The sequence below is a fragment of the Anguilla rostrata genome, chromosome 3 (genome assembly GCF_018555375.3).
Source record: "Anguilla rostrata isolate EN2019 chromosome 3, ASM1855537v3, whole genome shotgun sequence".
Classification (NCBI taxonomy): Eukaryota; Metazoa; Chordata; class Actinopteri; order Anguilliformes; family Anguillidae; genus Anguilla; species Anguilla rostrata.
The window spans coordinates 68,484,225-68,508,663 of record NC_057935.1 but is presented as its reverse complement, the minus strand read 5'-3'; the positions used below and the strand labels follow the sequence as shown (position 1 = coordinate 68,508,663).

The following is a 24,439-nucleotide window of genomic DNA, read 5'->3' as shown; positions in this document are numbered from 1 at the left end:
ATAAATAAACAATGATGATAAAGCATTGCGTGTCAAGCCCTGTGTTGCTCAGGTTACACATCAGTCACTCAGACTCATTCGCTGCAGTGAAGATCCATCTGGTGGCTAACGGCGGAATGACAAACGCGCTTTCCCTGACCTGCTATTTCTCATTCATTCATTCATTCTTTCATTCATTCATTCATCAAACGCCTGTGGCAAATTATGAGATGCTGTACAAAAAAGCGGGTAAATCATGAATTACCTTGAATTCTTTGAATTTTCTTTGATTTTTTTACGATATAACACAAGCCAAATAATAGCTCGTTTTTGGGGGGGAGGGGGGTTTTGTTGAGGGTAATTGACGGAGATGCCTTTATTGGTAAATCACATAACTAAGAATCGAGGTGTTTGAGGGCACGCGTGTTAACAGCACGGCAGAATGGGGACACTCAGCTTTGCCACAAAACTCCTGCCCCTGACAGACACTAAATCTAAAGATCCAGGTGCCAAACTAAGGGAATCGACTGTATCGTAGCACCAAATGATGAAGGAGAAGTGTCATTTTCCACTGTGGACTTACAGTATGCTGGTTATACTGCTCTAGGCTCAGCTCATTTCTCCTCACAGGGACTTGTAACGTAACTGTCACGCTCAAACTTGTTCTGCATGTTTGCGCAGACAGTGGATGGTTGGAACACGCTGGGATGGATCATAGCTGACTACACGTGTTCCGCTGGTCATTTACTGCACAGGGAAGCTTTGCATGGCATACTGGAATGCACACGTACAATTCATCTACTGTCATACAGCAAATGTGTCATGAGTTCAGCTGGGATTTTCCAAGAGGGCCTGCTTTGTTTTTTTAAAAATTTGCGATTAAACCCTCCACATTTATATGTGAAAAGGCAGCAAGGCAAAATTATTTACACATAAGCATGGAAATCTCAAAAAGAGCACTTCACAATATACAGAAAGGAGAAAGGTGCTCCGGGTAAAAATTGTAGATTTTTTTTTTTTCGCGGAAACCAGCCACAAGATATTGTCTCGCACATTCTTGTTTTTAAGTTTTAGGAATTGAATATTTTTCTTTTGAGAAAATTCTCGTTAGCTGTGCAGCTTCCAAAGAAATCCCACCAGGCTTTAGCAGCCAGCCATGTTCATTCCCTGGCTTTCCAAGGGTGTGACACTTCACCACAAGGGCTCTGCTGACTGGAAGGAAATTGCGAAGCAGTGATTGAAATATGGCGTCGCTCAACGTGGTAATGTACAATATTTATATTACTGGGGGGAAAAAAAAAAAAAAAAAAACAGAAGTTATCCTGGGCCGGCTCCACAACATTCTTATTTGCCCATTCCCTACAGTATCCAATTCCATTTGGTACTGCCGGTCGCCTTGGCGATTAATCCATTCTGTCAGTCAGTATAGATTTAAACAAAGCGAGCCTTTTGGTGTCGTTGTCGCACACAATAACAGAAGAAAATGGCCCATTCATGTCCTGCTGTCCGTATTGATTTTTGATAGTGTCTGAATACCTGTGCACCCAACTCTTTACTCCCCCCCCATTACAGAAACCCATTACAGTAGACTGGAGCAGACACATTTCTTTCATTTAAAGAAGGCTATTGCTAACAACGGTTTCACAGCACAGCATGGTTTTTGGAGGATCTGATTGTCGTGCAAGTAAAACTAATTTCCTCACGATCTGATTACGGATAGAATTGAGACCAATGCCATTGGAGATAATGAAAAAAGGCCCCAAACAGATACTTTTCTATAAAAAAAAAGAAATGGCTTTTCCTGACCCTCAGTTTATCTTTCGGAATTCTCTTCAATTAGGCAAACTTTTTGGCATTTCCACTTAGTTCCACCAGGTCCTCTGGCTTCAGACTTTACCAGTCAAACTGTGAGGACATTTTAATCAGGTGTCATATTACAGGAGCTGGTGTTCAAGCTGACATTTCAAATTATTATTTTTTTTTTTCCTCGACTCCTCTGCACCACCCACATTAGGCTGGGATTGCGACCACGACCTCTCCAAACAGATTAAAAGCCCAGCCTAACCGCGGTGTCGTCGTCTGGATACAAGCTATTTAGCGAAGCGTTAAAAACGCAGAAATTATAAATTAGGGGACAAAGGCATTGGCATAAAGGATAGTTCACGGTCAACCTATCTTGCTTGTTCAAGTGCCCATTCCTATTTATCGACTGCAATCTGCACACTATATGCTGAACATTTCTAAGCTTAAAGGATGATCCTGTCAGAAAATCTGAAAAAGGTCACAACAGTGCATCTCCCCAATCAATAACTAATGAAATTCAGAAAGAAAAAAAGACACTTGCATAAATGTGTAGAAATAATTTTGTGCCTTTATTGGAATGTTGCTAGGCATTAAATACACAAATCTGTTCCTTTGACCATTTGGTACTTAATCAAAAACAAAAAATGAGGTTCTAGGCTACAATACTGGTCCAACAGTCTTTTAAATTTCATAATTTTTTTTTTATTATTAATATTTTTTTGCTGCAAGATAAAAGAAGAAATCAGGCAAGGGCTATAGAGAAAGCTCTAGCAGATGTAGATTTGAGAAAAGTTATTGCCAGAGCAGGTGGCAAAGTGACCAAATTCAAAAGTAGAAAAAAAAGAAAATGGCGAAGGGAAAAAAAGGAGAGAAAACACTGGCCACCATGTGGAGCAGACTGAACTTTCTACCGAGGTTTCTTTGTGGATTTAGGATCATATTTACCACATCGTTATTGGCATTACAACGCTTTATTGTTTTTTCCTGATCTCCCCAGCTTTACATATAAAAACTTTGTATGAAATATAAACAAGCTCTTGCCTTGTACACGGAAAGAAGTGCATTTGAAGCAAAAACTGAGCAGGTGACAAAATGTATTGGGCAACACTTCATAGTAACTGGGCAGTTTACTGGCTGGAACTCATACCTGTTGATCACCATGTACCTGCACTTTGCTACAGAGGCATGTATTTTATGTGCAAAAGTTGAATCGGTGAGCCTCGTCTGACCCAAAAACTACACGTCTAATCACTTATTAAAACCTTAAACCAAACACCAGAACTATCCACAACCTTTTCCCATAATTACATGCGCCTGCTTCCTGTTTATTTATTTATTTGAATAAAAAAACGAATAAACTGCCTAAACACTATGAAGCGTAACCATATGTTCAAACCCTGTCATGATCTGGACACGTCATCAACATACACAAGATTTCGGGCACATTACATTTGATAACCATAAACAATTTTTGTTTTCCTCCTCAAGAAACCACCACTATCATCACTGATTTGTTTCCCCACACACTGTTCCACAGAACAGGACACATAAACGTTTAAATCGTTTTGGCGTATAAACTAAACTATCCTCCCTCATTTTTATTTTCTTTATTTTTATTTTTTATTTTTTTTGAAGACAATCCCGCTTCAGTTTGCCAGCCTAATTGCGTTTGGTCTTTTTTTTAAAAATTGAAATCGGTTTCGTTCTCGTTCCGTTTTTTTTTTCTTCTTCTAGCAGTTGCAGCCCATTCAAAGGGAATGACAACCGAAGAACAGACAAACCCCTCCCACACCACCCCCCTGCAGGCCCCCCCCTCCCCCTCATGGGGGCCTCCCCCGCAGCGAGCCCTGAGGTAGGACCGAGGTCCGCGTTTAGGACATGACACCGAACACGGGGTTGTGGCGGCAGATGCTGGGCCCGATCTCCTCGTAGTCCTTTTTGGTGTGGCACACTTGGTAGAACTCCGGCTGACGAGACAAGGAGAACACACACATCAGGCTTCACATTTGCACATTAACACGGCATTTTTTTAATGGTGTATTTAAAAAAATATTTAAAAAATATAATATAATATATTTTTTTAACTCACTGAAATACGAGGGTAAAGCATCAATCATCTAACCAGTATAATCAAATTGTAGGTTCAAATTAGGGTTGAAATGAAAACCTACAGGATGGTAGATCTCCAGAAACAGGGTTGGGAAGCCCTGCTCTAGCTGTTGAATGAGGTGTGTGCTTTGTTAGGGTTGGAGTGAAAACCTACAGGATGGCAGATCACCAGAAACAGGGTTGGGCAGCCCTGCTCTAGCTGTTGAATGAGGTGTGCTTTGTTAGGGTTGGAGTGAAAACCAACAGGAGGGTAGATCTCCAGGAACAGAGTTTGGCAGCCCTGGCCTATAGCGAGTGGCACAGGCTTCGTGTGTTACTGTAGCTGATAATAAGACTAATCTGGTGTGCTGGGCTCTTTGAAGACGTGAATGAATTCATCGTTCCGATTAGCGATACGCAATAACCATCACCTACTCTTCGCGGCATCCCTCACAGGGAAAGCTCCGAGGAACTAGCACAGAGCAGGCTGTAACTGAAGACATAAAAGCCAAGATAATCCAGAGAGCGAATGAACGTGCTTAAAGCCAGAAAATAAAACGATCCCTCTCATTATACAGACACCGCAGGGTATAAATGCCCTTCCTAGCCCAGGGATGATATACTGACTACTCAGCATATTTCGAGGGGACATTATTCCGCAGGGAAAGAGATTAGCATACACTTGCTATATTCAACGTATTTCTCTACGGTTGACCATAAGTGCAAGGACTTAAACAATTTCTGTACCAAACACTTCACAAGCCCATTTAAGCACGATGCCAGCACAAACGGGCTATTTTTATGGCAATTCGATTTTGGCAGAGGAAACTCTCTGCATATGTATTTTGGCCAACACATAAGGCGTTGACGATACAACGTACAGTAACATAACTATCCCCATTTGACGATAGGTACACAGTTGTAGACTTTTATGTGCCAGATATAGACTTGGAAAACCATTATTTAATAGAAAGAAAGAGGGGGGAAAAAAACGTTCATGACAAAAATGCTTACACAGACAACGTGACAGATATAACGGCACTCAGGACAAGCGTTATTGTAAAACTTACAGTAGACGCTAACATGGATCCCCCGAACCAAACAGCATATCGCTGCATGTGGTGAGTGATGACCTGCACATCAATCGGTTTGGGCTACAAAAAAAACACAGAAAATCACCTCAATTAATAATACACATAACGGCAAAACTTTAAACTTTTGACTGTGCAGTATGACTTAATACAACACTACAAATTCCATTCTCAATACAAATCCATAGCTTTGTGAGGAAAACTGTAGATTTATTCCTCCCATTTTCATGAAAATATTTCTCTCCTGAATCTGATTCCCAGATTTTGGGGTGCTATACTAGTCTGGGATCCGAAGAGCAGCAGTTTGGGGTGCTATACCAGCCTGGTACCTGGGGAGCAGTGGTTTTGGGGTGCTACGCTAACCTGGTACCTGGAAAACAGTGGTTTTGGGGTGCTACGCTAACCTGGGACCTGGGGAGCAGCAGTTTGGGGAGAAGTGGTTTTGGGAGAAGCAGTTTTGGGCGCTACGCTAGCCTGGTGCCTCACCTTTAGCTTGCCCCCGCTCAGCTCTTCGCTCATCTTCAGCCGGGCGTCGACCGTCCTCTTCAGGTCCCGCTGCATACGGCGGCCGAAGTCCCTGAACATGGTGGAGCCGCCTGAGAGAACGATGTTCTGAGAGACACAGAGAGGAGGACAAGTTTACACACACACACACACACACACACACACACACACACGCGCGCTAGCAGGAGTTTACATACACACACTGGCAGGAGTTTACATACACACACACACACTGGCAGGAGTTTACATACACACACACACACACACACACACACACACACACACACACACACACGCTGGCAGGAGTTTACATACACACACACACACACACACACGCTCCCAGGAGTTTACATACACACACACACATACTGGCAGGAGTTTACATACACACACACACACACACACACGCTCCCAGGAGTTTACATACACACACACACATACTGGCAGGAGTTTACATACATGAACACAGGGAGAAGAAGGAGTTTACATACAAACACACGCACTGGCAGACTTTTCAAACCAATTCAAAGCATTTTGTGTAGCGCTTTCTACAGAGAACAGTGTCACACAGGCGCTTTACAGAGAAACGGAAGGAAAACTGAGCAGACACCAGGCCTGGACCCCCAAGCCTGTGAGGCAAAAACTCCCCAGTGGGGAGAACAACACCCATACAGAGGTGAGAAAAGAAAATCCACAAAAGGAAGAAATCTCAGGGGAAACCCAGCTGAGACCTCTGCTGGTCAGCCTAATGCAAAATAAGGGTAGAATGGATGATGATAAATGTAATAAGACATCTATTACATTATATAATCAAATGGGCTGAGCGGGTTACAGTCTGAGGAACTAAACTAGCTGACGCACTGAAGACGCACACAAGGAAGCAACATTTTGCATCACACAGCCCAGTAATCACACGCACACACACATACACACGCACACACACACACACACACACACACACACAGCTGAACTGACCTTATAGAGGGGGCGTCTGACGTCGATGGGGCAGTTCTGAATGACCTCGTCCACCACTTCTGAAATGGGCTGGGTGAAGTCTGGGTTGGCAAACTGGGAGAAGCACGGGACAATTTAACATTTTATTCCGAATATGTTACACCTCCTCCAACTAGCAGAGATGGACAACAGGAAGGTTGTGTCAACACTGGCTGGTAACAGCTTATAGCAGACTTATCAGTTTTGGCCCAATACCAAGTTCATAGCCAATATAATACCAAGGCATGCATGTGCCAGATTCTGTAAATAAGTGAGCATATCATGCTCAAAAAGTAGCACTTTCATAATCTTCTATTTTCAATTTACCATTACTACCAAAACTCAAATGCAAATCTGTACAGAGAGAGAGTTGCCGTCTAGACTCATGTTCCCTGCTTACAGCAATAGCAAGTTTAGAAATGCTGTTATACACATAATATGGGTTACATTTTTCCTTCATGAGATCATAAGTTTTCCCTTCACGTCCATGAATGTGGGAACTTGGTTTGCACTTGAGCTATAATGTAAAGCAGAGGCATTGGCCCAAAAGGCCAGTCAAATACCGGTTATTAACATCCAGAGATTTGTACACTGACTAAAATGGAGGAAACGCTGTTCACAAGGAATATTTCATACATGAGATAATAGGCCTCAGCTGAATTTTCTCTTCAAGTGTCAAACCCCTATATTATAGAAGGCATCAAATTTTCTTCACACAAATCATTCTAAGAGTTCAGTTAGGCACAACGGCTTACATAAATGTATAAATCAACCCGCAGTAAAATACAAAATGTCAGGAATGCTGGTCACAGTATTTATAACGACATAATATCTATGAATTAGAACTGCCACCTGCCTTAGCTGTCTTACGCAAATTCAAGAAAATACAAAAAATAACTTTTTATATACATATATATATACATATACACAATACAACATAAATGACGGTGGCAATAATTATTTAATATTTTTATGTTTTTTAAGTTTCATATTTGCCAGCGATGCACTTACCTCAGGGTGGAAGAAGATCTCGGGGCCCAGGAAACGCTCGTAGCCCACGTCGATGGTGAACTCTTTCTTGCTGATGGAGTTGATGCCGGTGTACTGCTTGATCCATTTGGACCCGTCTGTGTCATACTTGCTGAACTCTTTGACTAGATCTGGGCAGACGTAGCTGTACCGTTCCTGAAATCAAATATGAAAGATGAATGATCGAACATGTTACTGGACTGCGTATTCTTTTCTCATTCCTTATGTCTCATTATATAAAACCTTGTCTCCTGCCCATCTTATTGTGGTTCTTGATCCAATATCTACAGGAAAATTAAACTGTTTCTTCATCTATGTGAATTGTAGGTGTGAGATGCATTGCACAGGATTCCGAAACAAAATATAAAAACATTAATATTTTTTCTTCCTACAGGAAGTTCTCCTTCCAACAAGTGCGCAATGAAATCACTGTATAGCATCAAAAATAGAAATAAAAACATTTCAAAAAGGATCAAAAGAACCGACGCAGATGATGGAACAACAGTGACATCTGCTGTACAAAATACGAACCAACCAGTTATAAATAAAAATAATAATAATAATAATTCTTGGCATCTCTGTAATTTCCAGGGCCCTCCTTTAGAAAAAATGAATGTAGACACAGACTCAAAATAAATCTGACCTTCATGCAATAGCGTGTGCGTTTGTACACACGTTTGTGTGACTGCATGTATTATGAAAGCGTGTATGTGTGTGTATGTGTACAAGTTCGCGTGTGTACGCATGTGTGTGTGTGTATGCACGTGTGTGTGTGTGTGTGCACTTGTGTATGTGTGTGTGTGTGTGTGTGTGTGTGTGTGTGTATACGTGTGTGTGTGTGTGCACGCGTGTGTGTGTGTGTGTATGTGTGTGTGTATATGTGTGTGTGTGTACATGTATGCGTGTAAGCAGAGCACGTTGGAAAGTAACAGTAAATGGCAGAACTGAAGTGATCTCTAAAGCCAGCGAAGGGACAGCGCGGGGTACCTTGACTGCCTTGGCGGTCTCCAGGGACTGCTCCGGAGGGATGCCCACCTCCCTCTCCCTCAGCAGCTGCTGTGTGAAGTACGTGATGTCCCGTCCCGCGATGGGAATGTGTTTTATACAGCTGCCAATCACATAGCCCTCAGCCTGCAGGGAGCCAATCAGAGACAGAACCGCTTAAGAAACGGTCACGGGTGTACACAACGGCGCACGTCCGTCAAAGCACGATTAAATAAAAGCTCAAGAGAACACCTTTCTACATTTCACTACTATCCATCAGTGGACATGTTTCAATTTAGAACAAAATGTATTATTAAATCAACCTTTTCTCTTGTGAGCACTTAAGAGTGCTCAATTTTACCACACAACCATCAAAAAAAAAAAAAAAAAAAAAAAAAAAAAGTTGGGATCTTGTTAGTAATATTTGCCATGGCAACCTTGCCTTGGAGACATTTTTTCCTTCCCACGACCATAACCTTATGCACAGTGAGTCAAACGCATCATGTTATTTAAGAAGAACGCACGCCAAGCACATCAGCACCACCTGCCAGAAAACGTGTAGACTGAATTAAGGGAGCGCTGCGTGGGCTGCTGGGCTGGATGCCAGCCGCTACGGAGGTCACAGAGAGACGAGGTGGGTGAGAAAGTAAGCAAGTAAAAGTCAGTCTGTCTCTCTGTGCCTCAGACGTACAGCGGCTGTCCTCTGCCGTTCTGAAACAATCTGCCCAAACCATCACGTCCACTATGTCCATGGGGCGACATAGCTCAGGAGGTAAGACCGATTGTCTGGCAGTCGGAGGGTTGCCGGTTCAAACCCCGCCCTGGGCGTGTCGAAGTGTCCTTGAGCAAGACACCTAACCCCTAACTGCTCTGGCGAATGAGAGGCATCAATTGTAAAGCGCTTTGGATAAAAGCGCTATATAAATGCAGTCCATTTACCATTTACCATCCTGGAAGGACATCGAGCTGAGAGTGCATTCAGATCAAACACCTACCCTCACCTCCTACACCACATATTACCAAGATCTAATCACCCCGATTTTACGTCTTCCACTATCAGTAATAATCACTTTATTAGTGCAAATTTTGGGGAGGGGGGCGGATGACGTGATGCCACACGGCAACAAGGAACTGCTGAAGCCTGAGGATCGGACAGACTTTAAAATAACGGAAAAGGAGATTATGTTATGAGTTCTGGGGAGCTGTGTGATCATGGTTAAATAAACTAGCATTTCGACGACTGAGTCACAGGAAGGCTGGCTTCGAAATTTGGAGGCACTTGGAGGCCTTCGTAAGCGCGGGTTCGGATATGAATGAACGGCGCCAAGGAGACGCAGGAGTGGCTCAGCGCACGGGGGAGGAGTCTCTCCGCTAATCACGTGGAAGTGAAAGGTCCAATCAGCTCACAGTGTCGTTACGTAGGTGCACGGTCTGCGCTCAGCTATGGCTAAAAAGCTATGTCGCAGGTCAGACACCAGCTCGGTTCCCGAGTTGCTTTTATGAAGGTCAATGCAAGGCCATGGGGAGAGGTCAGGGCGAGGTCAGGGGTAGAGGTCAGGGGTCGAGCACGCTCATCGACGGCGCTCACCACAGGGATGACGTGGGTGACCCCGTCCCCGCTGTCGATCACCGTCCCGGTCAGTGTCCTCTCCCCCACCTGTCTGGACGTCCAGGAGGCGGCCAACGCAAGGACTGCCTGGGGAAGGAGCAGTGATGTTAGCCACGTGAGACAGTTCAACCAGCACAGACACTATTACACATAATGATCACAAACAGCAATAAGCTAACGGGTATCTGGGAGGCAGTGTAGTGTAATAGGTAAGGAGTTGGCCTTGTAACCTAAAGGTTACAGGTTCAGTTCCCGGGTAGGACACTGCCGTTGTACCTTTGAGCAAGGTACTTAACCGGCATTGCTTCAGTATAGATCCAGCTGTATAAATAGATGCAATGTAAATGCTATGTAACAAAGTTGTGTAAGTCGATTTGGATAAGAGCGTCTGCTAAATGTAATGTAATGCTAACGTAATGTAATGTGTCTACTAGTAAACTAAAACGTCTACTGGTGTCAGGCCAGAAGCTTTTTGTGAATATAAAATCGCAGTGGCTTCTCAATTATGAGTTTTAATCAAATCAGTTTGAGGAGATGGCCTTCGGAAGGTTGTTCTGGGATGCGGCTGGTAGACTGATAGTCAGACACCGTGGAGTGCGTGAGAACTGAAGGCATTCAGGCTGTGGAGAAATGCGTGATGCACGGACGTCCCTCAGGGGGACTGACCAATGAGGCTGCTCCGTGTCTGCAGGGCTTTACCTGAACAGCGATGTAGAGGCCAGGGACGTTGAAGGACTCGAACATGATCTCCGCGGTGTACTCCCGGTTTTCAGGTGTGTTCAACGGGGGCTCTGTCTGTGGAGGAACAACAAAAAATTGGACCATGAGTCAAACTCAGAAACACTGAATACATGTCAGTCATTCCAGGTCTTAATACTAATAATGATGATAATAATAATAATAATAATAAAAATAGCCCTTCCTCAATAAGTCTTTATTAATCAAATATTCCTTTTCAGACATACAGGAAACTTAATTTCCAAATAGTGGGGAAAAAAACTAAATAAAGCAATTGTACATGTTCTTATTTTACATGGCCAAACATATTCTGCAGCACCTTACCAACAGGAAGTAGTGGTCTTCGGGTTCCGCGCGCAGGTACTTGAAGATCACCTGTTCCATGAACCTCTCCATCAGGTCCCAGTCTTCTACGATGCCGTGACGAATCGGCCACTGATTGCACACAAACCACCAAGGTTACACACCGCATAACCAGTTTCCCTCACCAGGCAAGAACACATCGACTTTTCCATCATTCACACAGATACCGAATACGGGTTGTACAACGGTCAAATCCGGGCTGGTTATCATTTAACAAAAAAAACGTCTTTCCAACCTGGGATTCAAACTGGCAACAGCTTGCTCATTCATTTCAGCTGATAATAGCACACGTTAACAGAACAGGTCCCCGAACGTCTTTCATCAGCTCAATTTCGGAGGATCACATCTCGACGGTTAATTTTCACGAGGATCGTTTGCATTCTTTGGGGAATATTACGAGTCAACGAAGGCACGATAACATAATGGCCACTTAAGAAGTGGGCATTAAAGGGCAAGTTAGCTTGGTAATTCCTCTTATAATATCAAACATGTCAGAAAGAGACTCATTTGCATACGCCAGCCATTTTAATAATTTACAGCAGTTAATGCCATCTCCCCGGGTATTCATGAATTCATCAGGTTATTTCACATAATGAAGCACTCAAATATAATTATACTTTCGCATTAAAGATTCATAATTTGAAAGCGTTGAGATTAAATTAATTGGGTAGGGGCATTAATGAATGGAATAGTATAAGCGTTACAAATCAATGCGGATTGATTCGGCTGGTACGCACAGGTCCTGAAACAGTACCCAGCTCACACCGCACTCATTTCTCTTAAACAATGGGGAGATAAGGCTGATTTTCGATCCTTTGAGGGGGCAGTGGCAGCCATTGAGAACAGAAGACACAAAGTTGACACGGGAAGTTGCTAGAGGCTAGTTCAGATCTAAGAGGAAGCCAAGACAGGCCCGCTCAAATCTACAGGAATTTGATACAAGCTGCCACCGGAAGCTGCCTATAATATGCCTAGAATCCCCAGTAAGCATCATAATCACTCAGTCAACTTCAGACCTGATTTTGGCCCTGTAGCGAGGACTCAGCAATCAAGCGGCTGTTTAATGCCTGCGTATTAGAGAAATGAAATGTCTGCCATCACACACTGGAGTGAAAAGCAAATGAAAGGTATGGAAAGGAATCAAGGGATTTCTCGTGACACTTCAACGCCTGTTAAACCGTAAGGTGAGGAACAAAATTTAAATCTTTGATGAGCATTCACCGGTCAGGAAGCCAGCTTCAATCTCTTCACAAGACTTCAAGTCACTTGTTTCCTATGTGCTAACCCGGCATATTGTACTAGGCTGGGTTTCACTTCGAGGTCTAACTTCCTCATTATTTCAGACTTTTGAAGGGCGTGGTTATGGATTCAAATCGATCAAAAGGAGCGAGCGACTGACTGAGCTCCCATGTTAATGGCACGCGGGCAGCTCTCAACATTGATGGGCAGGAAACATTGTCTTCCGGAAACCGCAAAGGGCCACTACCTTTGTCGCGTACGTGGGTTTGTCTATGGCTTCGTCCCCGATGAAGAAGTCCAGGTCGTCCACGCCCTTCATCATCCTGCGCTGGGCCTGGTCCCCAACTTTGGCCGACTCTTTGATGGCGATACCTGGGGGGAAAAAAGGCAGAAAGATAACAGGCCATTCTGCATGGGACACTGGATAGGATACGTCAGGTTTACAGAGACAAACTTTCACATTTCCCTACAGATTGTACATATGTATCATATGTATAAAAGCAACTGTTGATAACACATGCCTATATCAATATCAATTTTAAAAATGCACCAAAGAACCATGCTTCATACTTTTGTCCACCATGTAAGACCAACCATACTAGATCAGTGATCATAAACCAAGGGAAGTGAAAGTGAGCAAACGGAAATTGATGTCTATAAACTACTCTGTACTTCATACAGATACACACACATGGCCATATGTTAATTAAAGAAACACGGCATGCGATATCAGAACTGACAGGCGAAACGTACAAAAATAAAACCACCAGTTAGAATGTAAATGCATCAACAAGCATATAGATGCAAATGCTGACAAATCCGTGCACTCAAGGGGAGACAAGAAGAGTGCAGGCTCCCCTTTTCTCTTCTCTTCTTCTCTAAAAGACCCATTTCCTGAGAGTTGAAAAGCCTGAAAGACTTTCTCTAGTTAACCGTGGAGGCGTGTGCACTCAAACACTAGCAAGGTAAGGGACACGACGGTGCCCTCTTTCCCGAACCACCAGAAACGTCCAAAGTACCCCCCCCCCCCCCACCCACCCACCCCCCCGTGGACTGGAACGGTCGCAATCTCTTCATCTCACAGAGGTGATGAAGACCTGCTGGTCGAAGCCTCTTTATTAAACACTGACTGGGAGCATTCATAAGCAATACGCGGGTAACGATTATGATCTCATAGTTTTTACATATCTGCTTTTCCCTGCACCGGAACTGCACACATTCAATCTCCTTTGGAAATCTGTCCTCCGCGATGCCTTTTCCGGGTTCGTCCTCAGCGTTGGGTCATTGCCCTTGGAGATCGGCGGCTGATCCATATGCATAAGCCCCCCATAACAGCACTTTTGTTTTGGGTTTGGTGAGCGTCCAGATTTCCCACCCCAAATGCATCACACAGTCTGCACTCCTGAAAGCTTGCACAGCAGGCGGACTAGATACAAATCTGAATAATAATTCTAATAATCCAATATCTGAATAATGATGATAATAATAATAAGGCTGAATATAAGAAGTAGATGTGTCCATCCTTAAAGATAAAAAAAATAATAATAATAAATGTGGTCTGTGGTCCTATTTTTAACAATCCGGTAAGCTACGTGTCTCTCTCTCAATGTCGTGCATGCATAATTTGAAGGCCAATTCCGTAATAATAAAAATAATACTTACATGACGGAACAATAAACTGTGGCTCTGTGTTCCCAGCATAGCCAAGTTTTGTGTATCTGTAAAGAACAGAAAGTCAATGCGTCAATGCTTTACACAGTTTCAGCATATAGAGAAAATACCCATGTTGTAAATAGTAACTAAGATGTAAAACGGTATAAGAATTGCAGTCACGTTAGAAGTCTACCATGAAAGGACAATAACAGAAATGAGAGAGCTGATTATCCAAAGTTTAAGGCTTTTCAAACATGGGCCTGCATTGTTCTGCCCATGCAAAAGCAGTTTATTAAAAAATGTCTTTAATCGGGAAAAAATAAATTGGGGGGTGGTCGACTGCAGTTTAGAGAAAAATGCTGAATGTTGCAAAAGAAAAACAATAGGACCTAATCAATTCACAAGAGAGGATGTTACCGTGTAGTATGAACTCAGCATACAAAAGCGAAGAAAAAGATGTCAAGCACATAAATGAGTGTGCGTAAGAGGGGGAAGGTTTTCCCAAAGCTCATGTCTGTTTATTATATTATCATATTATTGCTGAATGTTCCCACCAAGTGCTGACATCATTGTAACCCTTTATGATATATTAATACTTTAGACAGTCTCAGCGGGTGGGGCGGGGGGGAAAGGGACAGAACTGCATTCCAAAGTAAATTCCTAACTTTCCTGGAGTAGCCCCCTTAAGCAGCTGATCTGTTGCAACAAGTATGATGTATCAGAACACAAGACCCTGGACTGCACAACAACAAGCAAGAATAAGTTAGCGGTTTGCCACAGTCAAATATCCTTCTTATGGTTGGATGATAAAATTAAAGTACGCACACTGACCATGAATAGGCTAGCAACTGTCATACCCAAGTTACGCCCCACGCATGGGTATATAGGCTAGATGGACACGCTGCTGAATTTATTAGAATGACTTAATGTGTTAGACCACTTAATATGGTCAGAGCTAGTGCAGCCATAGGAAACGGCTCTCTCAATTTTTAAACTCCTTTTCAATTTTTTTTTTTATGTTCTTAAATTTAAAAATGCCATTTAAACTAGACAAAGGCTATTCCCTGCAGAGAACACACCACAGCTGGAGAGACTAAAAAAAATCTTTTTCGAAAAAAATTGAAAGTATGCAGCAGCCAGTCGTGTCTGAGCAAGATCCTGTTCCTTAAAGTACTTTTCAGTTGGCCTTTTAGAGGTGCTCAAAAACTTTTAACTTGACCGTTGAGAAATCTACAGGGGGGGGAAAAATCCCTTTCATTGTTTTTTCTACAGAATGGTTCATGTAATACTGATAACACATGACTTACCATTAATCAATCGCCAGAGGATTGAGGTAAATTGTTAAATAATTCCAGCAAGTGGATTAATTCCATTCCAGTGGTTACACAGTGCAGCCTGTCCAAATGCTTTAGCCTACTTAACCAATTAAACATTGATAATAGATAACTGTCAATGCATGCCAGTAACACCAAAAGTACAGCATACAATCAATCAGTTGTGGTTGAGGCTTTTGGCGATTTTAAGGAATTCCTTGCATGCTCAGCTACAGCTTTCTCAAGAAATATAGTCAGCAAACTAAAAGCTGGATAATACCGCTCAATGTACGATCAGTACCAGTCAGTACAGTACGTGGACACTCTACACACGTATGTTGTGTATTCTGCATTTTATCTGTGAGGAACTACGCTTTTCTTGTCTTTAGAGATACAAACCCAATGTTGACAGTAACATTCGTTTTAGCACACGAATCCCGCCAAATCATAATAACTCAACATTTCCCAAGTCTGTTCAATAATATTTCCGGTTAACTTGTCAGGTAGGCTAGCCAAGCTCTTGCTCTGATTGTAGCAAGCTGGGCGTTTACCAATAATATTGCATGTATCGACGTGTATCGTTTTATTTGATAAATGTTTAATAACGAAAAAGAACTCGTTTTAACAGTACCACATAAATGGACAGAAGACTACACATAAGCACCAAAACGAAAATTGAGACCAGATTTGCTATGTTGCCAGTAGAGCAAAGATTCTTATCTTCACTTTTGTTTGTTAGCAAACTACAGTAGCTTTCAGCAAGCTAGCATTATTTGCCTGCTCATGTTCGGTTTTTAAAACCCATTCACAGAAAGCCAATTATTACCTATAAAACGTACCAAAGCTAACGTTAACTTAAAAAATGCTTCGGATGCCGAAGCAGACCATATATGGAATAAAATGGGTGAATCAGGAAGAGGATTTGACAAACCTAGGAAGTCGTAATGCGCATGCTCAAACCGGAATGGTCTTGATGGCTAGTTAATACAAATATCCATTAGATACAGGCAAATGGGCCTACTTCCTCAAATCCTGCTTCAAAATGCAAAACCCAACACTGGCCAAGTGCCCCCGAACAATCAAATGGCTTCAACGTGCCAAGTGAATTTGTGTCAGGTGAACCTCTTTTCTGCAATACCCCTGTCATACAGGAAGATGATTTTCTGATGATGGAAGCAATAGCTGGTAGCTTGACTGCTACTGTTTTAACCAAACCTAGTTAGCTATCGAGAATGACCACTCTAATTAAAATTAAAGCACCACATTTGCGCCAAACTATCTTTTAGGAAACAGAGCCACGAATGAATGTAAGAAAACAGCCTGAACAGAACCTCGCTGTACAGAGAGCTTTTGCAAATGCAAGCTAGCTAACACAGCTACACCCCAGCTTCCACTGAGAAAAGCCATCTCCCATCAGCACACCCAAATTTTCCATTCTGCCTGGAATACAGCATGTGTGGTGAAAGCGACTTACCCTGTGCCACAGTCGACTACGCAAGCCGGCAACCGTCCAGCCATCTCTTGCGATCCAGGCAGTAGAATTTACGGGTGTGTTCTTTGATGGGAAGTAACCTGTGTCGGGTAGAGTTGCTATCTCACCATTCAGAGGCGGAACCCTGAACCCGCACAGTGAAGTTTCTACTTCCGCACTCGGGTCTCGGGAAGACAGGAGAGGCAAGATGGCCGCCGTCAGGGCAGGGCCAGACTACTGCCAATCACGAATTTTGATTTGATTTTTTTTTATTTATTTTTTTTCTAAAGAGGAATGGTTCATTGAGCAGGATATAAACGGCATGTATACGACGTGTCTCTGAACGCGTTACTGTACTGGGTTTTGCAACAGCATCGTTAAGCAACAGCCGCTTTGTGGGCTATTTTCCTGTATTCTACATTTGAATGCGATTGCAATGGAAAGCAACAGTAGCAGTGAGCATCTCGATCTAATACAAACAGGTGCGGCGCAATCGCAGCGGCTGCTCCACGCTGATGTCTTAAAGCAGGCAGTGGGCTGTACTCGTGTGGCGCGTGGCCAAAGGGTTGGGTGCGCGCACGGATAGCTCACTTGTGCGACTGTGGGGGGCGCCATCCCCTTTGGGTTGAAAGAAAGGTCATTATTTGTATGAATTTAAGGGTTGCATGATCATTTAAAGTATTATCAATACATGCGCTTTGGATGAATATATAACTTATTTTATGTCTAATTAACCACAATGTTCATACTAATGAACTGGACAGTATCTACAGCTATTCTAAAAGGCAGATATATCTGATGTGTGCATATTCAGTTTATAATGCAAAAACAATAGTTATATCAGGGGTTGAACTTAGATTTTTACTTTACTTTGTTTTCTGTGTTTTTCAATAGATTACAGATTCTTCATAGAGGAATTGACAACACATTTCTGACATAGTCACTCTTATAAAAACAAATAAATGAAAAAGTCACTGACTAAGCATCTTTGTTTTTGTTGAAAAAGAGACTTGAGTCCACATTCTTCGGTTTCAGACAGGAATTGATTTTTTTTTACAACCTGTCCTGCCTTACTGAGCACCCTTTCAGAAGGGACTTCTGAAAATGCTTCTTGGCACAGATATCCTTCTTGCATCTGTGGTGATTGTTACAGAACTGCATTCTGTCAGAAACCGATGTTTAGTGTTTGGATAAGTGAGTTATCTTGCTCGTCGATTTCACATTGTTATTGATAATTATCAATAAATCGATAAGTGGTCCCAATCATAACTCATGGTTTTGCACAGTGACAACTTTAAACCACTGGAGGCACTGTTGGACCCAGGCACTTGTGTGCATGTAAATCTTATTCCTGTTGCTGGGCCATCATAACACATATATTTTGTGTTTATATTACAGTATGTCCTGTACCAAGCCCTTGGTGCATGTAACTTCTAAGGGCCAAAGTGTGTAACTCGCTATAACTCAGCCAGTAGAATGTCTCCTAAGCAAACAAGTCTTGTCGCAGCTTGTATTTAGGCCTGTACTATGTAGGACTAAGGGCTTCCACCAGGCCATTCAGTTGAATGGCTGTGGCCTGCGTTCATCTGAGTGATTCAGCAAGTTGCAGGGAGCCGCATGGGCATCATTTGTAATGCCTTTAGATTGGATTATGTTGTTTCCAAATGAGCATACCCTTTGGAGAATCTTGCCCATAGAGGGCGGTAAATGGTCTACATTTGTTTTTATCTCTTGTTTTACTGAAATGCACTCAGTCTTTTTCCCTCCAGAGGCAAACTTCAGGAACAAGTTTGCATTACTTGCAGTAGAAATGGAAAGACACATGAAATAGGATGTGTTTAATATTCCACCAGGATGATAATAAATGGCACTGTGTTTTATTTTTATTTTATTTTACAGCCAACAGTGTTAATGAAAACAATTTTAGTGCTTTAAAGAAAGTTGCCTGTCTGCAAATGAAGCTTTAGAACTTTAAAATAATTCTGGTTAGGCATAAAATATACATGGAAATCCAGAACCTAGGAGGCCTTACATGCTCATGCTGTGTAAGTTGCAAGGCTGAGGTCTCCCTGAAATGTCCATCGCCAACACTCTGCTTGAGCTGCACAGTGTAATCCTGAAACTTCAATGAACAGCACACAATGTCCCTCTGTGGTGAACATCACAAAGCTGCAGATGCCTTGGGACAGGTACCATGCTGTGGTCTGTAATTAGTACTGGGTATAGAGCGTCCACATCTTCAGTTACTTGATTAGCACTAGCTGTTAGCACTACTTGACTCATATTTGATTATTCTGAAGAGTATTGCTCGTATGATAATCGTGTGATTGCCTCATGAACTAATTTTACTCTGTGAGTTGCCAAGGTTCTGTCTGCTATCAAAGAAGCTAATTGGATAAGAAGACCCATGAGACACTGGAAAAGTTAGGACAAATGAAACCAATATAATACCTTAAGCCCTTTTGAGTGAGTTTAACAGCCTTTGCTAATACACAATGCTTGGGGCCTGTTTAATTTCAAGCACTTTCTTTGTAAGTAAAGTGTTTTATCCATATTAGTATTTTTCCCACCAGCCAATGTATGACATTACAGCTGATCCAAGGCCTTTGACCAGAACAGGCTAATGTGTTTGCCATCAGGGCAGCATTTCCAGCTCAAAATAACCACAAATTGTCACGTGATATGTTAAAATATATCATGTTTGAATTCATTCATTAATTAATTATCATAATAAGGTAGATTGAAGAATACGAATTTTTTGTTGCACAAAAGTTCTGCAAAGCAAGATAAAATTTGGTCTTTCGAAGGTTGTGTCAACATAACTCAATTTATATCTCAATGACTATTTCTACTGATCTTTTACTTTTTACTTTTCGACACAATTTCTTTTATTATTTCACCTAATAAAGTTTTATTTCTCTTTCTTTTTGTTTCCCCATTAGAAAAGCGCTATATACATCTGAGGTATTATTATTATTATTATTATTATTATTATTATTTAAATCTTCAGAGAATATAGGCTACAATGGGAATTCCAGCAAATTCTTCCAGGAAAGACACATTCAGACCGAATGGAGCACTGCAGCCGATGTCTCTCTGATTATGGACAGATGTTTAATTTTTGTGGGATGGAGTGTGACAGCCTCACTCGGAATTCCCCTGGTCTCACTTACAGACAGTCAGTGTCTTTGAGCCACAGAACATTCCAGACTCCTTCCTGACCACTTTGGCCCCGTCCAGCTGCGTTTCCAAGTCTGACTTTTTTTGCTAAATGACCCAGACAACGCGGAACAGACCTTGCATTTTGTTGATTCAGTGTGGTGAAAACAGTTTGTATATGTCCGGCAACATTGTTGAAAATGGATGTTTTCACAGATTCTGTGGTTAATTATGCCATTGGTGTGTTTGGTCTGCACAGTCCCCCTTATGTCTGTGTGTTGTCTGATGTCAGTGGAATAGCATATCCATCTTAAATGGCCATCACAGCTGCAACATCTTAAGGTTTAATGCTGGCAGCCGTTTCCTTCACATATTTATCCATTACAAACAAGATTGTAGACTATCTTCCTCCTAATGGCTAATATGTTTAATCAAGTGATAAGTCGTTTCTTGGTTTGGAAAAGACTTAACATCTGAAATACCCTAAACACTAGAAATTTGGGCTCTGTTCAAACCCTATGAGATGAAATCGGCAAGCTGGAATTTTGTATTTATTATTATAATCTAGTTGTAATGTATTAATATCGATTTACGTGAAAGCCTCATGTACACTTACACAAAGGCAAAATCAAGGACAAGAAAGAGATTCTGATGCACTTATTTCGCTTGAGTTAATAATTTAAGAAGGATTGACATGCAAATACTGCACCGTGTTCTCTATTTGAAAGTAATGTATTAGTGCAATATACTTTGTGGGGGTACACTTTATAAATTTGCAAAGTTAATGGTGTTATGTGGTTCTCTATTTGAACTGTGAGATGATGTTGGTAAGGTATTGCAATTTATTATTTTTTTAAAAAACATTACACCCACCCAGGCATTACTCCCCACTAAGGCAAGGCAGCATGGACGCTTATGAACATGTGACTGTGATAATTTATTACTGGTTAATGTCCACTAAGACAAACCCATTTGATTGCCTCATGCACGGATAATAAAGGCACCATAGATGTCTAACCAGCATAGACGCAGTATTCAAATTTTTCTACACATATACACAAAATGCGTAGTTATTACTAATTTTTAAAAGTAAGATGACATTTTATCATGAAAACATACAGAATCACATTTAAATACACATAGTTCCAGGTGTGCGGAACTTATTTTACCAATCAAATATATATATATATATATATATATACAATAAGAAACATATTAGCTTATATACGCAGACTTAAAACGTTGAGTACTGTTGACAGTAAAGGGATTAAGGCACACTCTGTAAACCGAGCCAAAACACAGACTAATAACGTCAGCTGAATGTGCCTCGATTTTATTTCTTAGCTAAAGAGACTTGATATATTGTGACGTTACAGAATCTTGGGTTTTCTATTTCTTTATAAAGCACTGGCCCAGCCTCTCGTGAAGTGCATGCCTGCGTTGTCATCTTTGTACTTTTTCTTATCTGAAGCCCCCCCCCTCTTTTTTTTAAACAAGCAATTTCCCCTATGGGCATTCCCTTAAACTAACTCAGAGTTTCTGTCTGAAGTAACGATAACAGGAGCAAACACTGGCTCTCCTTGTATGGGCCGTGATTCAATATTTAACCGACCTGCCCTTGTCGACGAAATGAATCACGGCTGCTATTAGGTGCCTGTCAGCCATTACCGTGACACATGTCACAGCCCACAGACCATAGAGCGTGTGGTATTTAGAAACTGGAAGTGGAAATGGATTATTAGGCAAGGGACGGGTTTACACCCCGAGGTCATGTCGTTTGGTGGAGGAGAGCCAGGAGGCAGGAAGAGGAGGACACCAACCGTTTACTTTTTGTTAATCAACGGGATCCACAGTTGAACTCGGCCAGTGTGAAAAATAAGTCCTCTTCAGCCAAGGCGAACAGCGTCTGCTCGGTCAAACTGGTGCGACTCAACGCAGCCGCGAACAGAAGGTAAGAATCAATAATGTTTTGAACGAAATAAAAAGCAGTTAATCGTTAAACCATGGATCTGGAGTACGAGATTGCCCAGGAGATGAAGGAGGAGGACTGGAGAGACCTGGAGCAGCCGACGCCGGTTAAGGTGCTGCTGACCGTCCTCTACAGCCTCATCTTGCTGACGGGGATCGTGGGGAACGGGGTGACCATCAGGGTCACGCAGATCCTCCAGAACAAGGGCTACCTGCAGAAGAACGTGACGGACCACATGGTGAGCCTGGCGTGCTCGGACCTGCTCGTGCTGCTGATCGGGCTCCCCGTGGAGCTCTACAGCGCCATCTGGTTCCCCTTCTCGTCCTCGTCCGGCAACGTGGCCTGCAAGGTGTACAACTTCCTCTTCGAGGCGTGCAGCTACGCCACCATCCTGAACGTGGCCACGCTCAGCTTCGAGCGCTACGTCGCCATCTGCCACCCCTTCAGGTACAAGTCCCTGTCGGGCTCCCGCACGGTCAAGCTCATCGTCTTCGTGTGGATAACCTCGGCCGCGGTCGCCCTTCCCCTGCTGTTCGCCACCGGGACCGAGGGGCTAAGGGTCGAGCCTCAGAACATCACCTTCTGCACCAACCTCACCAGCTGGTGGGTGATGTACCGGTCCAGCATCTTCGGGGCGTTCGTCGTGTACGTCCTGGTCCTGGTCAGTGTCGGGATAATGTGCAAGAACATGATCGGTGTGTTGAGAGGACCGAAGGAACACTCGGCCAAGAAAGAGGAGTTCCTATCCAGGCACCAGAGTTCAAAGGTTAAAGCATCCCGAAAGCAGACCATCCTGTTTCTTGGTAAGACCTTGATATACATATTTAATAAATGATTTTAATATGAACATTTATTGTCAATGATTATACATTTCTAGCTGAAATGTTTCTTATTTAGGTTTATGCATTGGCTCATGGGGGAAAAAGCAAACCTATGGAGGAAAATACTAACTTGTTTGTTTATTTTAAGGCCATAGTTGTTATGGAATTCAGCTTTTAACAATTCATATTAACTATCATAATCCATTGTGCTTTAATATAAATTAATGGACTCCCAGTAGCAGACAGGCATACACTTTGTTTTGTCTCCCAAAATTTTTATCGTTTCAGTTTTTTTTAATAAAAGTCAATAAATGTTGATAGTTTGAGAAAGTGTTTCCTCCATATTCACGATATGGAAATGAACTGAGTGAATGATTTAAAAATCTACTGCCACAATTTAGTGCCAGTTTTACGTCCACTGTTATATGTGATTTATACTTTGTGACTTAAATATTAATTGCAAATGCTATTCCTCAAAAATCAATTTATATAGCGCAATTGTGTGTGACAAGATTTTGGTAAACTTCTGAAAAAGTCCTTCGGAGACCACACCTTCACTTTGTTTGAAAATGAAGATGAATAATTTGGCTTATACGGGTTGGCCAATTTCAGCTTTAGCTTATACAGGAGACTATCTGTGAGTTGCAGTCCTGCAGAGTGGTTGAGATATGGGCTTTCAAAACAAGATGTTAGAGGTTTGGTTGTACACTTGAGGTACATAATATGAATTGCTTTTGTAAATCTCACTTGTTATGAAAGGAAAAAAAATTGTAACTGTAAAGAATGGTCATCCCACAAGAAAAGGACCACTGCCCAATAATAACAATAATAATTATATTTATGTTAGTCCTTATCTTTGAATATCAAATTTCAGCCAGCTTTTTTTATAATTTGTTTTTGTTTCTTGTGAAATCATAAGAGTTTGACTATTCAGCTACTGAAATGAACAAACTGTGGTGCTCAATTCACTATTCATGCATAATCCAAGCACCACACAGGGAGACGATGCTTGGCATGTCTCTCAGAAAACCAGCCAAAGGCTGTAAGGCTTTAGTAGTTTCAATTACAATATTTACTACGTTACGTTCCGTTTGACGTGATCTATGTCACATCAGCAATATCAATATCTCCTGTAGGAATTCTGCGATGTGCTATCGGGAAGTGCGCATTCTTCTCAGTAGGATTGCGTTTGTTCCCCTCTCAAGATCCCGTTAAATTTATTTTTGAGACATCCCCCATAGCAGCTGCCCGTCACCTCATAAATCAGCGTGATTTACAACCGCGGCTAAAAACGTGGCTCAGTTCAGGCCTTTTTTTTTTCTCTGAATACAAATAGCCACTCGAGAAGTGATTATGTGGCAGTTTTAATTCCCCCCAGGCAGAGCTTCAATCGCTTCAGATGAAAGTTATTTCAAAGAGCAATGCTTAAACCGATAATATGGTATTGATTTTGATCCTTGAGCACTATCCTGTTATTGTTTTTTTGGCAAGTGGCAGGTACTAGGACACTGCTTGCCGCTGCGTATAATTTGTTTCCAGCAGGGTGATTTTGAAGTCGTAGCCGATGACGTTATAAACCATGGCAGGCGACATCTTCTGATGTTCTTGACGAGGGATATTGAATATTATTGAT

General features: G+C 42.1%; 2 protein-coding genes across 2 annotated transcripts in view; one reads left to right on the top strand and one right to left on the bottom strand.

Moving 5' to 3' along the window:
• Positions 1–2,332: 2,332 nt before the first annotated feature.
• On the bottom strand, positions 2,333–17,093 carry LOC135251767 (actin-related protein 3-like). The gene is made up of 12 exons (XM_064329521.1): positions 16,861–17,093; positions 14,083–14,138; positions 12,668–12,792; positions 11,143–11,253; positions 10,780–10,875; positions 10,060–10,167; positions 8,475–8,618; positions 7,470–7,643; positions 6,441–6,533; positions 5,448–5,573; positions 4,941–5,024; positions 2,333–3,749 (listed from the first exon to the last, which is right to left on the bottom strand). Exons 1-12 carry the CDS (start codon positions 16,902–16,904, stop codon positions 3,654–3,656), a joined length of 1,257 nt encoding a protein of 418 aa, XP_064185591.1. The 5' UTR covers positions 16,905–17,093; the 3' UTR covers positions 2,333–3,653.
• Positions 17,094–21,541: 4,448 nt separating this feature from the next.
• gpr39 (G protein-coupled receptor 39) overlaps positions 21,542–24,439 on the top strand; it is a 29,549-nt gene continuing 26,651 nt past the window's right edge. The window contains exon 1 of the mRNA XM_064329519.1: positions 21,542–22,788. Within this exon, the coding sequence (XP_064185589.1) occupies positions 22,020–22,788 (769 nt within the window). The 5' untranslated portion in view covers positions 21,542–22,019. The remainder of the gene's footprint in view (positions 22,789–24,439) is intronic.

What these genes read in the sequence shown, in the direction of transcription:
- LOC135251767 (XM_064329521.1), bottom strand. Translation starts at nt 16,904, where the DNA reads ATGGCTGGACGGTTGCCGGCTTGCGTAGTCGACTGTGGCACAGG. An exon ending in AGATCTTCTTCCACCCTGAG is followed by an intron (nt 6,534 to 7,469) that starts GTAAGTGCATCG and finishes TGCTTCTCCCAG; the next exon opens with TTTGCCAACCCAGACTTCAC. An exon ending in GATCCATGTTAGCGTCTACT is followed by an intron (nt 3,750 to 4,940) that starts GTAAGTTTTACA and finishes TTGTCTCGTCAG; the next exon opens with CCGGAGTTCTACCAAGTGTG.